This window comes from Aegilops tauschii, chromosome 2 (assembly GCF_002575655.3).
Source record: "Aegilops tauschii subsp. strangulata cultivar AL8/78 chromosome 2, Aet v6.0, whole genome shotgun sequence".
NCBI lineage: Eukaryota > Viridiplantae > Streptophyta > Magnoliopsida > Poales > Poaceae > Aegilops > Aegilops tauschii.
The window spans coordinates 493,870,685-493,888,606 of record NC_053036.3 but is presented as its reverse complement, the minus strand read 5'-3'; the positions used below and the strand labels follow the sequence as shown (position 1 = coordinate 493,888,606).

The 17,922-nt window shown below is 46.5% G+C and overlaps 2 protein-coding genes across 2 annotated transcripts; both read right to left on the bottom strand.

Moving 5' to 3' along the window:
- LOC141042069 (uncharacterized) lies at positions 1–684 on the bottom strand. The gene has a single exon (XM_073509598.1). The coding sequence runs from the start codon at positions 682–684 to the stop codon at positions 1–3; it is 684 nt and encodes a 227-aa protein (XP_073365699.1).
- A 14,817-nt stretch (positions 685–15,501) lies between these two features.
- On the bottom strand, positions 15,502–17,047 carry LOC141041163 (uncharacterized). The gene is made up of 4 exons (XM_073507279.1): positions 16,943–17,047; positions 16,297–16,621; positions 15,867–15,874; positions 15,502–15,783 (listed from the first exon to the last, which is right to left on the bottom strand). The coding sequence occupies exons 1-4, from the start codon at positions 17,045–17,047 to the stop codon at positions 15,502–15,504; spliced, it is 720 nt and encodes a 239-aa protein (XP_073363380.1).
- Between the last annotated feature and the right edge of the window lie 875 nt (positions 17,048–17,922).

The window sequence follows — 17,922 nt, the reverse complement described above, 5'->3', positions numbered from 1 at the left end:
TCAGTAGTCGTAGTCGCCCCAGGACCTTGCGCGCTTCCTGGACTGCTCCTTCTCGAGTTTTGCCTGGCGGAGGCCTTCCTGGATGATGGTGAGGCGGCTCCATATCTCGTACGCAGCGTAAGCATCTTTTGCCGCGTACTCGATGTGCCTCATGGACAGGGGCATGCGCGGCCAGCGCTGGTGCTCTGCGTTGGTGAGCTTCTTCTTCATGTTGTTGTAGTAGTCGTGCACAAGGATGCCTGAGACATCCCCAAGGGAGTCCAGAGGCTTGGTAGCTGTAGGCACCCTCCATTCCTTCTGGATGTCGACGAAGTGGGAGATCTCCAGTCCGACGCACCCGAGCATCTCTATGTCGCCGTCGATGGAGAAGCCAGCAATCGTGTATATGGGGTCGGCGAGGAATTGGTCGAACCTGGTGCAGTTCTTGTCAGCGCCGCTCAGTTGGAAGAGCAGCACTGGATGATCCTTGGCGACGGAGAGCTGGACGAGGGCAGGTTTCTGATCTTTGCCAATGTCGTTGGTGTACTCCACATCAACTCCGACAATCTTGTGGCGCTCGAATTTGAGGTGTCGCTCGTACTGCTCGATGGTGGTCGCCGCCTTGTGCAAGTCGTCGGTGTGGATCATGTGCAACTTGGTGTTGCCGTGGGCCTGCACCTCCATGAATTCCTTGATGAATCCCATGGCCTGGAGCAGTTGGTCCTCCTGCAACCTAGTTTTTCATGGGGAACAATGAGTGGGAGCGCAATGGCGATTTATGTTGTTTGTGTGTGAGAAGGCCGCGGCGGAAGTCTAAATTTAAGGGCGGGGAAGCGGCAAAGGAGTGCACGATCTCACTGTCGATGCAGTTGTGCACATCGAGGGTTCTGGATTGTGGTTTCGACTCCCTGGCGGTGCGGTTGTGCACATCCTAGGTTTTTGATCATGGGTTTTCTTTATAACAAATAAAAATAAAATCAGCAGTTATGTTTTTAACAACCGTCGTATCTCCAGAAAGTCAGGGAGATTGTCTTGCGTAGTTTCTGTCAAATGTTAACTCTTACAATTTATCTCGTGAGGCATGCAGGGGCAGTATGTAGAGGCACAAGTCTCTGACCAAGAGAAGCATGCTTGAACTGGCTGGTTTAACTCTCAGACACACGGGCGTGGTACATTCACTGGTCGTGGCAATTGTTTTCAGTGATACATTCAGCTTGCTGTCAAATGTTAACTTTTTGCACTCTCGTTGTATAAGTGCTGTGTTTTATCAGAGGCACTGTTGTGTGTCCGTGTTGCAACTGACTCTACGAGATGGACAGAAAGAACGACAAGCAACGAGAGGTGTGGACATGCAGCTGCAAGAAGCACTCATACAACGAGAGGCGCAACAAGAGGCACAGATACGATGCTACGTGAGGCACGGAGATGAAGCTACGTGATTGCACGGACGTCAATTCGTGCTATGGTGCTACGTGAGAGGCACGGGCACGAACAAATAGTCGTGCACTCAGCTACATGCGCAAAAAGCCACAGATGTGTTTCTGAGAAGCACCGGCCTCCATGGTTTTACCGCAAGCTGGGATTCGACATTTATCCAGGGCATTCTGGGTTTTACAAGTGTAGGAAGAATCATTTTTTACTTATATGTTCTGTGGCAGAGGCATGTCTATTACTTGTGACGAAGGAATGTACGACGAATGTACGTGCCGTGAGGATTGATGATAGGCGTCCGTTACTGTTTTTCGGAATGTTTTTCAATCAACTGTGAGAGGCATGAATGTGCCGATGGAACAGGCACGGTCATGTCTGAAATAGTAGCAAGAAGGTGGTCCCAAAGGTGTCCTAAATGTATCACCTGTACGCTTCACTGTTACAAGCACGGTCGTTATTCTTGTCGAGGCACGGTCTTGAGAGTCATGAATGTGCCGACGCAATAGGCACGGTCATGTTTGAAATAGTTGCAAGTACGAGATGAGCAGAAACAACAAGAAGAAACGAGGGGCGTGGGCATGCACCTGCGAAACGCACTTATACAGCGAGAAGCACAGCTAGAGGCACAGGTACGATGCAATGTGATTGCATGGACGTCAATCCGTGCCCGTGTTCTGTCAAATGTTTTAAGTGACAGTTTGTAAAGGCATGGATGTTTAAGGTGACTGAGCCATAGGGGAAGGCGCTAGGTTTTTAGGAGAAGTGCTGTGCGGTTGACAGAGGTGTATGCTTATCCTCCACAAAACTACTTGGCATGACGCTATTCTGCGGAGCACCATAGTGAAAAATATGTATAATACTGACGTGCGGAGCTAGCAACGTCACTAAACTATTCTGAAACATACTTCACCATAGCCATTCATCCTCCATTATTAGTCAGCGAATCCTTTTATTATTATCAGAGATAAATAAATTAACCCACGTAAGTGTTTCACCTTCTTTGACAGGTAATTTTCACCACCGTCCTCTTGGACATAATTATATGCTCAGTTACATACCATGACATAACTAAATAACAAAACTGGTGTGTACAGCCTGTTCAAAAAACAGACATAAATTACTGAACAAGGAAGTATAGCCACCGGCAACGCTCTATCAGGAAAGGTCGTTGATTATCATCCGCAGCAGCTTCATGTTTCCCAATGTTGGCCACCGCTTTTCAATTGTGACAAGGACAATTGAACCAACCCTTAGCTGAGCTTCCCGGGCAAAATCTGAAAAACCGGTCACCTCCATTCTGCCGTCGGTTCGTATGGAGTACGTTGTGCTCATGTCTATTGCATCATACATCTCTGTTAGGCTGATTCCACCGTTTTGAGGTAGATATCCTAGGTTCATCTTTAGAAGCCTCACAACGGCAGACGGGATTATCTGCAGATTGTACCGATATTACTAGATAAAATCAATGTACAAGGACATAAAACATCGAAAATAGCAAACAAAACCATGGCAGTGGATCAAAACAAATAATCAATGACTAACCAGACGACCATTTATGACATTGGTGACGTTTAGACGCTACACAAAGGGTATGGTGGGGAAGTTGTCAGACTCAAACACATAGTATATCATCTGTCCAAATTGTCTGTATGAGAGGTTTACGCCTCGACCGAACACTGTTTTCCCAATGTACTCCCTCTCCGAGTCATTTAGAAAATCAAGGGCTGCATGAAAAAAATAACTCATTTTCAAACAAATTTGTTTAAACAGATGAACTCGGTATTTAAGTTTAAATTCAGTGCATGTGATCAAGTAGGGATGATAATCAATAGAATTGCATAAAATGTTTCCAAAATAACTTTGACTGTAAGTATGACATTCATTTAGTGGACAGGGAAAGGAGCATCAAAGTATGCAGATAAACGTAGTTTATAAAACATGATGGAAGTTGGTGCACTTACCTAGTGATGGTTTGGGGAGGGGCCTGTGACCTCCTCAAGAATCACTGAGTCTCAGATCTATCTCAATGGACAGACTCCCAGTATCCAGGTTTATGATGATTAGATCTCGATAATGAAGATCGTAGTCACTAATTAACTTTTCCCAGCGAGGTCCATGAATTTTAGACCGGTTAGGTTCATCGGTGATGCAGATCTCATATGACAGATCCTGGTTGGTGATCAGTATTGGATTTCTTTGTTTTCCTTCTTCTTGAAGTGCTTCCTCTTTCCACTGATAGATTGAAGAAGTGACTTGCTGCCTGCAATAGCATGGCACATACTGCGCAAGAAAAAAATCTTACGAGGCATGTATAACCAAGACAGATAGCGTTTATCATATATGTACCAATTGTTTTCAACAGGTTGCTATTTGATAAAACAAGGTACATAAAAATTGAAAACATATCATTAAATGCTTAAATGTAGGCATTCCATTCCAACAATATGCTAGAAACTTTTATTTCCTCCATCAGAAAGATACACTAGTTGGTAGTAACTGATGGGCAGCATGGGGTGGCAAACATTTCTCCTTACCAGGCATGTCTTGAAGCATCGAGGAAGATGCACAGTTATCGCGCTGTGAAGAACGCCTGACTCCAATCCAGGGCAACCGAAGTTGGTACATATATCACAGCACATGGTTTCCCCTGGAATACGTTGCAAAACAACGGTTATATGAAATTCTCAACACAAGGAAAATTTTATTATCTTGAAAAACTATTTGGCTAAACCGGCATTTTTACATAAATAGTCGTTCACAAGCAATTTCCTAAAAAGACATGTGCACAGCTTTTGATTAGAAGGTGAACAGTAGATATGGGATATGTAATAACAGAGGAAATATGAATTTAATTAAATCAATATTTTATTTTCCAAAAATGGTTGCTTAATTCATCACAATTCAGTATTGACTATTTTTAGAGCAGTTCACAATCTTGGTTGTCAATGTCAATCAGTGAAAGGATTTATGCTTCTTGGTTTTAAAAGCAGCTTTAGCAAATGTATATTTCAAGACAAGACAGGCAAAAAGGAGAAACAATAGTCTATCATCAGACGGCTCAAAGGAGTGTTTGTAACATTAAAATCATATGTAAATTCGTCAGAGCTGCACCCAGCAACAACGTCATCCGCAACCATACGCCACCGTCGCCGACACCAACCACCGGAACATGTGTGGCTAGGTGGTATTTGAAACGGGTGATCCATCAACGTTAACCTTGCCTCCAGTGTACATGACCCCAAACGCTATCCTCAAGCACAGACGCCGACTCCCAGTCAACAGCACCCCAAACGCCGACCTCCAGCACCCTGTGGCCGGTTAAGCAATAGAGCTCAATGTCTCGGACTTCCGGCCACCGCCGTTGTTTGCAAGACCTAACGGGCTTCAATTTAAACTACCAACCTCCCTCGGCGAAGTTCATAGCTCACCTGGGACTTGGACGCCGCAGGTCGCTGCAGCTCGTAGCGTTCTCAAGCACAAACGCCGACTCCCAATCAACCCCACCCCTATGAGGCACGGGTCGTGTTCAGGTTCGGCCTCGTACTGCGCGGATTTGGTTTCGATCACAACGAATTTCCAAGCAATTCCTAGCATAACAGCGCAGATGCGTCGCTTTCAAACACGGAGAGACGAAACCAACAGAGAGGAAAACGGATCGTAGCGAAAAATTCACATAGAAATTAAGAGAAAATGGACTAGCCCTAGATCTAGAGGGAGAATCGAGAGAGAAGAGACGATGAACTCTACAGCGGGTGAGTGGGAGGGGGCGGTCTGGGTTGGCACAAAACATAACAGACAGTTATAAAACGCGCCTGCTCACGGACATGGGGCTACTGTACAACGGCAAAGACAAGACTATTGGCTTATTAGGAGCATAGTGGCACACACTGACGGCCCCAAAACGCACGGACTTACATGCAAATAAGGCATGGCTTTGTTTCTGTTTTTCAAATTTTCTCAGCGAGGCGTTCACTGAGACAGGTTGTGCACGTCCATGACGCACGACCATGCTTCTGTTTTTCGAAGTATTTTTTCCCTAGCACGGTCTCTCGAAGGGACAGAGGCGTGAAGCCACGGTGCGCATCGTCCTGTAAGGATAAGAATGAGACGCTCAGTGACGTGTTCATTGACAGACGTGCGGTCTTTAAGCAGTTGGCGCACGGTTGTACATGCGGAGGACACACAGACATCTTTTGTGTTCTCCTAGTTGTTTTCGCATGACACGGCCACTCCTAGTTGTGTTCTCCTAGTTGTTTTCGCATGACACGACCACTCCGAGGGACAGGGGAGTGAAGCCACGGTGCGCACGGTTCTGCAAGGAAAAAATGCACTGAAGTGCCTCTGTTTTTGTAACATTTTAAGTTGCTTGTTCACTGAGAGAGAGGCATGGGTGTATGTTTAAATGACGCAAGACCGTGCTACTGTTTTCCGAATTGTTCATTTCTGACACGGTCTCTCGAAGGGACACGGTGTCTGCAATTAGAAGCGGCACGTAATCTTTCGCTTTGATGAATTCTTCGGATGCATGAGTTTTGTTCAATATGATAATGAGAATGTAAACCCAGCATCTAAAAAGTGATTGGAGGTTCGTTGCTGACCTTAAGTCATTATCACGGCATTCCAAATGTTTTCAGTGACGTGTTCACACGGACGTATGATTTTCACAACCTCTTGATGCACGTTCATTTCCTGTGGGGTGCACGGACGTCCTTCAGAGAGACGCAGTTGCAGCAGTTGCAGGTTTGCAGTGGACGCATGTTGCTTTTAAAAGACAGGATTTCATTCCAAGCAACTGAGATAAACAAGAGGATACTAGTTTGATTTATGAGCATTTGTGTGAGCTGATTTTTTTATCATTGGGTCCAGAAACATATGATCGATTTTGAAAACATAAAGCATGTACATAATTGATATCGTAAACGTTCATATCCCTAATTTTAAAAATATGAGCTTACTGCCTCAAGAAAAAAAAGAGCTTACAGATAGTACGGTGCAAAATGAGTGAGAATTCATTGACCATGTTTACATAATGCCCTCATTCAATATAGCAAGTACATCTCTCCAGACTTGTTTTCAGCATCCACAGTTGAATGGATCTGGCAAATCCAGATATTCATCACCTGTGTTTTTTAAATCCATGTGCATATGCTTGCAAGTTGTTGTTAATTTAAGATAGGCACAATTAGAAGCCCTTTTGTCCATCTGCAGTACCTCTTCTTGCTGTTTGTAAAATTCACGAGTGAAATCTCTGCGCAGGCCAAACTTAAGCCTGATGGTCAGTAGCATCCTTGCATTGAGAATAAAGAATGTCACAATTTCAGTGTTTGCATCTGTGACTCCACAGTCTTCTAGCGTTAATGTCCTCAAACAAATGTCGTGATTATTGAGAAACACCCGCTGCTTTTGGCGCCATTCATTTGTTATACCTCTTTGATCCCATCCTCCCCCCTAAACACACATGAAGAGCAAACTGAGCAGTTAGTGCCAGTATATTATGTATATTGTGCATGGGCTTTCAACGTGGGTGGAATCATCACCTCGATAAACAAGTTTTGCAAGCATTGAAAGCATCGCAGCAAGTCAACAATCTCATCCAGATTAAAGCATGTCTGTGAGATAAACAAGGTCTTGACGGAATCTGGCACCGCGTGTAGGCTACTTATGCAGAGACCCTTCATTGAGCACATAACGTGATATTATTAGCTCGTGGATGTGAATCTCAAGTGCTTTTGAATAACGCAGGTCAAAGTAACGTGCAGAGGCAGTACCTGAATAACTGTAGACCCAATGACGATATTTGTTTCGTTGGGTAATTCAGAAATTTTTCCCAGTATGTCCAACACAGGCGCGGACAAAACTGTTATTTGTAGTTGTGCATCTACAGAATCATGTAGCAGTCTCTGGAGGGAAGGGGCATCCTCAATGATCAGTTTTCCTCCGTCGGAACGAATGCCAATGCTTACAAGCGTAGCCGAGTTTATTCGTAGACAGCAAAATTTCTTGTTGCAAACAAGCCGCAGGCACTGCAGGGTAGGGCAACCGTGGTGGATGAACTTCCGCAAGGAGACATCCGATATATAAACCTCCACCAGCGAAAGTCTCCTGAGCAGTGGGAGGCAAAACATTTCTACTAGATTGTCTTCTAGTTTGCACATGGCGAAGGTGACGGTGTGGAGAGACGAGCGAAATCTAGAGATGGATGCCGGTGGAGACGACATAGAAGAAGGGATTCTGCGTGCTGATGGCCCAGGGTAGAAGAAATTTGGGAATATATGATAGAACTCTAAAACCTGGATTTTGTCCAGATTCTGAGACAGGAACAACTCATCGACACCACAAGGTGGGCACTGGAGGTAGCTTGTCGGGATGCAGAGGCGTCCAATCGGGCCCTCGTGATCGGAGAGGATAGATACAGGAAGACTGAAGCCATCGGCGACAGATTCTCCGCGACAGTTGCAACTAAGATGTCGGCATTGAGTTCCAACGTATGTTTCCTGGACGATTTGCTTGCCCGGGAGAATGCGGATGATTTGGCAACAGATTTTTTCCAGAGATATGGTAGAACGAGTATCAAGGATCACACGGAAGTCGAGATCGAGTGGTGCGGTGCGCCATATGCGGCGCCACCGAGATGCGAGCACTTGTGTGTGCATGCCTTCCTTTATGGGCAGACGAGAGATGATCTTGCCGAGGATGGCATCCGGGAGATCGCTGATGCGGTCCGGACCAGACTCCACATGGTTCTCGGATCCAGTGGGCGGGCCACGGCCGCTCCTCTTAACGAGCTTAGAGGGCACGGGTACAGCCGCGAACCTCGTCTTCTTGTTGCTAGAGACACGCTTCTTCATCTCCATTGCCGAGCTCGTGCCGCCTCCGTTGCAGCTCTTTGTGCGGTTGATCTGGGAAGAGGGTTAGGGTTTTACGACTCACAAAGACGACAATATATATACGTACCTAATTTAGAAGATTTTGACAGACGTGGTGGAATAGCCACGGCTTCGACAGACGTGCGTCTTGATGAGGCACGGCTATCAACCGTCCGGATACACAGAAGTTTGGTGGGAGAGGCATGGGTCGGCATACTCAGTTAAGGACACACGGTTGTGCGGTCTGTAGAGGCACGGTGGTGTGGAGCCACGAGACGGTGGCAAGTGTCATGTGAGGCACGTGCGTGCAGGCGCTAGAGGCACCTAATTGCAGTCTGTGCAGGCACCGACCCCATTGAAGCCTCTACAGACATAGGTATCAACTCCCTGGATGCACAAAAGTGTGGTGGCAGAAGCATGGCTGCGAACACTCAGTTGAAAAGACACGGTTGTGGAGTCTCTGGATCCATGTGCCGTGTGTCTCCAGGGGAACGTAAAAGCCACGGCTCGTGGCACGTGAGGCACAAGGGTGCAGACTCCAGGGGCACCAAAGTTTAGCCTCTACAGGGACGTACGATTGTCAACCCTCTGAATGCACAAAATGACGGTGGCAGAGGCATGGATCCGAATACTCAGCTATGGAGGCACGGGCGTGTATTCTCTGCAACCACAAGGGTCACGGCAAGTGTCATGTGAGGCACGTGTATTGAAACACCGGAGGCACGGAAATGAAGCCTCTTAGGCACGAGTGTCAACCCAATGGATGCACAAAAGAGTGGTGAGAATGCTCTGCTGGAGAGACATCGTTGTGAGCTCTCTGGACCCGCGGGCGTCTGGTTCCATGGGCACCTAATAGTCACGGCTTATGTCACATGAGGCACGTAGATGCAGGCACCGGAGGCACTGTTGTGAAGTTTCTAGAGAAAGTCTGACCTTGAGACGAAGAACAGCCATCATGTCACGAGACGCACGGTTTTATTGGCCTACAAATCACGGACTTGCTTCTGAATTGGAAAGGTTCCCACTAACGAGTTCATTATCAGTGGGAACATGGTACTGTACTAACAAAGAGTCAGCGTCGTGCCGGTAAAATACTCAGAATCTTTCCGCTGAAACATCTCGATGTGCCTGAAGGCACGGACGTCCCGTAGCACGGAGCACGAGTTTACAAGCAGTGCATCCACCAGCTGACAAGTCATGTAAGTACACTATGAACATCTTGTTCGCTCTAACAACAATTATATTTATTGTACAGACTTCAATTATACGCTGGAGGCACAGGTATCAACTGTAGGGACACACTGAAGTTTGGCGAGAGAGGCATGTGTCCGAATACTCAGTTAGAGACGCACGATTCTGCGGTCTGTACAGACACAGGGGTGTGGCGCCACGACACGGGGGCAAGTGTCATTTGAGGCACGTGCGTGTACGCGGTGGAGGCACCTAAGTCAAGTCTGTACAAGCACGCACCTCGTTGAAGCGTCCACATAGCCAGCTATCGACTCCCTGGATGCACAAAAGTGTGGTGGCAGAGGCATGGCTGCGAACACTCAGTTGAAAAGACACGTTTGTGAAGTCTCTGGATCCACGACAGTGTGTCTCCAGGGGAACGTAAAAGCCACGGCTCGTGGCACGTGAGGCACAAGGGTGCAGATTCCAGGGGCACCGAAGTTTAGCCTCTACAGGGACGTACGATTGTCAACCCTCTGAATGCACAAAATGACGGTGGCAGAGGCATGGATCCGAATACTCAGCTATGGAGGCACGGGCGTGTATTCTCTGCAACCACTAGGGTCACGACAAGTGTCATGTGAGGCACGTGTATTGAAACACCGGAGGCACGGAACTGAAGCCTCTTAGGCACGAGTGTCAACCCAATGGATGCACAAAAGAGTGGTGAGAATGCTCTGCTGGAGAGACACCGTTGTGAGCTCTCTGGACCCACGGGCGTCTGGTTCCACGGGCACCTAACAGTCACGGCTTATGTCACGTGAGGCACGTAGATGCAGGCGCCAGAGGCACTGTTGTGAAGTTTCTAGAGAAAGTCTGACCTTGAGACGAAGAACAACCATCATGTCACGAGACACACAGTTTTATTGGCCTACAAATCACGGACTTGCTTCTGAATTGGAAAGGTTCTCACTGACGAGTTCATTATCAGTGGGAACATGGTACTGTACTAACAAAGAGTCAGCGTCGTGCCGGTAAAATACTCAGAATCTTTCCGCTGAAACATCTCGATGTGCCTGAAGGCACGTACATCCCGTAGCACGGAGCACGAGTTTACAACCAGTACATCCACCGGCTAACAGGTCGCGTAAATACACTACGAACATCTTGTTCGCTCTAACAACAATTATATTTATTGTACAGACTTCAATTATACGCTGCAGGCATGGGTATCAACTGTAGGGATACACTGAAGTTTGGTGAGAGAGGCATGTGTCCGAATACTCAGTTAGAGACACATGGTTCTGCGGTCTGTAGAGACACGGGGGTGTGGCGCCATGACACGGGGGCAAGTGTCATTTGAGGCACGTGCGTGCAGGCGCTGGAGGCACCTAATTGAAGTCTGTACAAGCACGCACCTCGTTGAAGCCTCCACACAGCCACCTATCGACTCCCTGGATGCACAAAAGTGTGGTGGCAGAGGCATGGCTGTGAACACTCAGTTGAAAAGACACGTTTGTGAAGTCTCTGGATCCACGGCAGTGTGTCTCCAGGGGAATGTAAAAGCCACGGCTCGTGGCACGTGAGGCACAAGGGTGCAGGCTTCGGAGGCACCGAAGTCTAGCCTCTACAAGGACGTACGATTGTCAACCCTCTGAATTCACAAAATGATGGTGGCAGAGGCATGGATCCGAATACTCAGCTATGGAGGCACAGGCGTGTATTCTCTGCACCACAAGGGTCGCGGCAAGTGTCATGTGAGGCACGTGTATTGAAACACCGGAGGCACGGAAATGAAGCCTCTTAGGCACGAGTGTCAACCCAATGGATGCACAAAAGTGTGGTGAGAATGCTCTGCTGGAGAGACACCGTTGTGAGCTCTCTGGAACCGCGGGCTTCTGGTTCCACGGGCACCTAACAGTCACGGCTTATGTCACGTGAGGCACATAGATGCAGGCGCCGGAGGCACTGTTCTGAAGTTTCTAGACAAAGTCTGACCTTAAGACGAAGAACAGCCATAATGTCACGAGACGCACAGTTTTATTGGCCTACAAATCACAGACTTGCTTCTGAATTGGAAAGGTTCCCACTGACGAGTTCATTATCAGTGGGAAAATGGTACTGTACTAACAAAGAGTCAGCGTCGTGCCGGTAAAATACTTAGAATCTTTCCGCTGAAACATCTCGATGTGCCTGAAGGCAGACTTCAATTATACGCTGGAGGCAGGGGTATCAACTGTAGGGATACAGTGAAGTTTGGTGGGAGAGGCATTTGTCCGAATACTCAGTTAGAGGAATGGTTGAAGCTATCGACTCCCTGGATGCACAAAAGTGTGGTGGCAGAGGCATGGCTACGAACACTTAGTTGAAAAGACACGTTTGTGAAGTCTCTGGATCCACGGCAGTGTGTCTCCAGGGGAACGTAAAAGCCACGGCTCGTGGCACGTGAGGCACAAGGGTGCAGGCTTCGGAGGCACCGAAGTCTAGCCTCTACAGGGACGTACGATTGTCAACCCTCTGAATGCACACAATGGACGGTGGCAGAGGCATGGATCCGAATACTCAGCTATGGAGGCACGGGCGTGTATTCTCTGCAACCACAAGGGTCACGACAAGTGTCATGTGAGGCACGTGTATTGAAACACCGGAGGCATGGAAATGAAGCCTCTTAGGCACGAGTGTCAACCCAATGGATGCACAAAAGTGTGGTGAGAATGCTCAGCTGGAGAGGCACCGTTGTGTGCTCTCTGGACCCACGGGCGTCTGGCTCCACGGGCACCTAACAGTCACGGCTTATGTCATCTATGGAGGCACGTAGATGCAGGAGCCGGAGGCACTGTTGGGGAGTCACTACACGCACAGGCGTGGCGTTTCTCCAGGCCTCACTCGGCATAAACCCTCTCTGGGTGCAGAAAAGTGTGCGCAGAAGGCGCCGAAGTAAGGGCTCTAGATGCACGTGTACCAACCTTCTTGATACTCATTTAGAAAAGCACGGTTGTGAAGTTTCTAGACAAAGTCTGACCTTAAGACGAAGAGCAGCCGTCATGTCATGAGTCACACGGTTTTATTGGCCTATGAATCACGGACTTGCTTCGGTATTGGAAAAGTTCCCACTGACGAGTTCATTATCAGTGGGAACATGGTACTATACTAACAAGGAGTCAGTGTCGTGACGGTAAAATACTCAGAATCTTTCCGCTGAAACATTCAATGTGCCTGAAGGCACGGACATTTGCACAGTTACAACACTTTCGTTTGCACAGTTACAACACTTTCTAATCAAGGATTGTTATGGCAAGCTTACAGATGGTACAAAATATTACAAGGGTTGTCTGTTCATGTTCAGACGAAACGCATGTTCAAAAGGGCGCAACAACATGTAACCCTGCAAGCTTGGACAACTTACTCCAGCTCTGTGTTCAGCAGTCACATCTGAATGGGTCCGTCAAATCCAGGTATTCAACACGCGTGAGTTTTAAATAAAAGAACCGGTGCTTGCATGCTCCTGATAATACAAGGCGAGCACGTTCAGAAGGCTTTTTGTGCCACAGAAGATCCTTTTGATGCTTTTCGTAAAATTCTTCCGTGAAGTCTTGGTGGAAGCGATAGTTAAGCCTCATGGTCTCAAGCTTGCTTGCACTCAAAACAAAGAATCTCGCAAATTCAATGTTTACCAAGCAGGGTTCATAGTCATCCAGCATTACTGTCTTCAGACGAAAGTCATCTCGTTTGACAAACGGTCGGTGCTTACGACGCCATGTATTTGTTTCTCTGCAACAGAGTCCTCCCTAGATGTACATGAAGAATGAAAATACTTAAGCTCTAAAAACAGAGATTCTGTCAAAAGAGCATCCAGTGTAAAGTATTTATTGGATTTTTTGTAGATACGGGTGTATGTAATACTAAAACATGTCTAGCCATGGGTGTATCAATTTACAGACAAATGTAAGACAAGCTTTTTAAGACATATAGTAGAAGTAATACAGTATGCATGTTATGGGCTTTCAATGTGTGTGAGAATCATCACCTCGATAAACAAGTTCTCAAGGCTTCGAAAGCATTGCATCAGGGAAACGGCCACGTCCACTACAAAACACATCTTGATGAGCAAAGTCTTGACCGTTTGAAGCACTGTTGACAGGCTGACTGCCGGCAAACCCCGTATGGTGCACGCACAACGATTTTAAAAATTGAACAAAAGGTTCTATTACATGAAATTTGTTTACTCGGACAAATGCAGCTGAAAACTAGGTACCTGGATAACTGTCGGGTTACGCATGACCTTGGATTCAGAGAAAAAATCATGGAATTTGCCCACAGTCTCCAGTTTAGGTGCAGACATGACAGTTATCTCCAAGTTGCCGCTGAGAATATCGTTAAGCAACCGCTGAAGTGACGGGGCATCCTCTATAACAAGTTCGCCATGTCCACGGCGAATTCCAACGCTTACAAGGTTACGTGAGTTTATTCTTATGCAGTGGATTTCCATATTCCAAGTAAGCGGTAGGCACCGTAGTGCGGGGCAACTAGAGTGGATGATGCTTTCAAGCGAGATGTCTGATATACCAACGTCCACAAGTGAAAGTCTCTTGACTAGTGGTAGTTTAAGAGCCTGAACGTAATTGTCTGGTATTTGGCAAAGAGCAAAGGTGGCGGTGTGTAGGGAGGATGCAAACCGAGAGAAGGACGCCGGTGCAACAGGTGCAGATGATGGGTGTGTGAGTGGTCGTACGACACACTCTCTCACGAAATCTGGGAACATATAATAGAACTCGAGCACCTGGAGATTGTTTAGTTTGGGTGATTTCAGCCAGGCGTCGATGGCGGAGGGTCTGGACTGGAGGTAGCACGCCGGTATGCAGAGATGGTGAACTGCGCCCCCATGGGCGGAGAGGATGGCTTCCGGAAGGGTCATATCGTCAGTGCCAGATTTGCGAGGGCACCGAGTTCCGAAGTGCCTTTCGCGGGCGAGCTTCCAGGTAGGAGGCGCCACGGAGATTTTCTCGATATGAACTGTTTCTAGAGGCTTAAAAAGACGAGCGGCAGGGATCTCACGGCAGTCGAGATTCAGAGGAGCGGTGGGCCATAAAGGACGCCATCGACGAGCGAGGATGCGAGTACAGATGCTATCCATGATGGGGAGACGAGAGATGATCTCACCTAGGATGACGTCCGGTAGATCGCTGATGCGGTCCAGACGAGTTTTTTTCCCGTGCTCCTCAGATCCGGTGGGCGGACCCTCACCGGTCCCCGCCGGTACCGCCAAACACCCAGTGGTTTGTAGCACGGAGGTGTTGCAAAACACCATTTATCAAAGAAAAGTAGTATTTTTTAAGTGATTTCGTTGCGAGAACAGTGACATCGGACAGTGGCAACAAGTCGGACTCCATGCCTCCACTTGATTCACGCACATGCCTCTCCGAGCAGTGTGTCACTACAAATACACTGAGCACGGACGCACGATCGCAGCTCTTCTTTTTGACATGGGACGCACGACCGCAAGTCTTCTTCCTAATATGGGACCGTGCCTCCGCTTGCTCGACCAACGTGCCTATCTGAGTACACGACTCAGCTGAAATTATGACAACTGGGAGGCACGACCGTCCCCTCTTATACTATATGACCGTGCCTTCACTAACTTCACGGTTGTGCCTCTCTTACTGCACAAAGTCAGCTAAGTTAATCAAAGCACAGAGGCATGACCATGAGTCTTCTGAACACAGGACTGGATCTGCACTAGGTTCAAGTGCCTCTCTGAGTAAACATGTCGAACCGAGAGACACACCCACAACAACAACAACCAGAACAACAACAACAACAACAACAACAACAACAACAACAACAGCGACGACAACCACGTTTAGGATCGCATCTCCTTTCAGTACCATAGTCTGAATAAGAATTTGACCTGATAAGTTCTATTAGGTATGTACTATGAGGATTTCAACTGCACTCATAGTTTGAAATAACACACGTACGATACTTAACTTAATACCATTGTAGTTAAAATTTATGTGGTCTAATGCCATCCCTCCATCACCGTACACATCTCGCGTCATTCCGTTTTTTTGTAAAGACCGATGATCACAAGTGAGAGCGAGTCCTCCCCGCGCACAGTGTGCCACTGGATACCGATGAGTACAACGCAATCAACTGTCAGCCTGGCTGCATCTGCAAAAGCAGAAATCCCGGTGATCGCCATCCTTCCATCTTTGTGTATACAGTAGGTGCCAGGGAAATCAAGGCTGCTGAAAATTTGTACAAGCCTCATGCTGCCCTTGAGAGGCAAATATCCAAGCTTCATCCTAAGATCATTGGTAACAATAGCTGGGATTTTCTGTACAATAACAAATTATTCTGGCATTAGATTACGAAGACACGCACGTTGACTGTGGTTTAGAGAAAGAAACAATGACGTACCAAACGGTCTGTGTGAACGTTGGTGAAACATAGACATTGCACAAAGGTAATGGCAGGCATGTGTTTAGCATTTAGGACTAGTTTAATCATGCAAGCCATGTCGATATAGGAAAGTTTTATGCCTCGGGTGTAGACTGTCTCGTCTATGTAGCTCGTTTCCGATAAACTGAGGCCTTCAAGGGCTAAATAAATACAACCATGCATTAGCCACTATGTGTGAAGCAATGAATAGAGCAGTTAAAACTAAAATAAACGAATATTGGCTTTTAAAAGGGAAATTACAGTTTTAAACTACATTGTGAGTACAAACAAAGATTTAATACATTATATCACAGAGATTAAGCACATAAATATCAACGGCATGCCACAGTAAAATTATAATAGATAAATGTTAAACCAGAACAAATATTGATAAGCGATCAGAACATACCAACGGAAGGTTTGGGAAACGCTTTGTAACCTCCTCGAGATTCACTCAACATCAAGTCAATGGGAAAGAAGAAATCTTCTGCTTGCAAATCCAATTGTATAATATCACCATAAAATAGATCATAGTCACGTATCAACTTTTCCCATCCAGGTCCATGAAACTTAGACCTGTGGTTGCCATCTGTAAACTTAATCTTGTAAGACAATTCCTCAGTAGTGCTGAACACAAGGTCAAAATCTTCGTCTTCAAAACCATCCTCGGAAGCTTCATCTTTCCATAAAGAGATCAAAGAAATGACCTGGTTCCGGTAGTAGCATGGGACATACTGCATAAAAGTAAAATTAAGACAAAGGTATATAAATGTTTTATTGATTTTCAGAAAAAATGCATGAAAGTGTTTTTTTCCTTGAAATTTCTTGGCTTTCAGGCACGGGCACAGGCACCATCTATGACATTTAATTAAACCTATACAAAACAATTGAACTTCTAATTACATAAAGGCATATAAAATAAAAACAAGCATGCGCAGTATAGTTTGCTCTGAAGGAATACGTGTGGTTGCTGACTTCGGAATAAAGATAACTGCAACAAATACAGTGACGAAGGTTTTTTTACTGGCCACGCGTGATTTGGTAGCAAAACTTACCAAGCATGACTCATAACAACGAGGCAAAGACACAATCAAGAAAGATTGGGCAACATCAGATTCAACACCGGGACAGTTGAGGTTCCTGCAAACATCACACGCCATCTTTGTCTGCGAGATGTAACAATATATAAGACTCGGGTTCATTAATTATTAAAGAAAAAATTATTTCAACACTCCGCTAATGGTACAAAAGAATTAAAGGACTGTAAATCACTGATACACGCTTGTTTCAACGAGTAAGATAGAGCGGAGCGAATGCTGATATGGTGATATCCCTTGATGTTAGTGTCTCTGTAAAAAATGAAAAAACACGCACAGACCTCTTCAAATCTACAAGCTCTTGCAGCGAACTAGCTGGAAAAAAATCAACTGTTGTCCTCCAAGATTATTCCCCTATAGAACCTCTTAAAAGGGGTAAGATATTAACACAAAAACTAAAATTAAAAGGGTAATATACAACAAGAATCCATCTAAAAAAACACAGTGCGCAACGCGTAAGTATTAAGCAGAGGGGAAAACAATTACTGTATTTCAGAGAAAGTGGGCGAATCGTAGATCCATCTATGTGGACTGTAGAGTGAGGAAGACGAAGCAAGAAAGACGAAACGAACCAGAGAAGAAGGGGAGCGGAAGAGCAAGTGTCTCGGGAGAGAAGACGCACAAAAAGATGTATTTATGGAGTAATTATGGTGAGGGAAGTAATTTTGTGTACTCGCTCGCCAAAGCTGAAACTACTGACAATAGTAAATGGCTCCTTGCCATCCCAGCGCAAAAAAGGGGCGTGGGAGGGGGTGGGGTTGGTGGGTCTGGCGAGTAGGTGGAGTATTTGGCCGAGCCAGACCATGTCGAAGTGCCTCAATTTCATTTCCCCTCTCGCTCTCTCACTATATCTCTTCCCCGCTCTCTCTCTCTCCCCCTCTCTCTCTCCTCTCGAATTCGACACTGCCTACGGCATCGCATCTACTCACATCCTCCAG

Excerpts from the sequence above, each read along its gene's own strand:
- LOC141041163 (XM_073507279.1), bottom strand. The coding sequence starts at position 17,047 with ATGGCGTGTGATGTTTGCAGGAACCTCAACTGTCCCGGTGTTGAATCT. Across the intron at positions 16,622-16,942 it reads GTTGTTATGAGTCATGCTTG|TATGTCCCATGCTACTACCG; the intron begins GTAAGTTTTGCT and ends ACTTTTATGCAG.
- LOC141042069 (XM_073509598.1), bottom strand. The coding sequence starts at position 684 with ATGGGATTCATCAAGGAATTCATGGAGGTGCAGGCCCACGGCAACACC.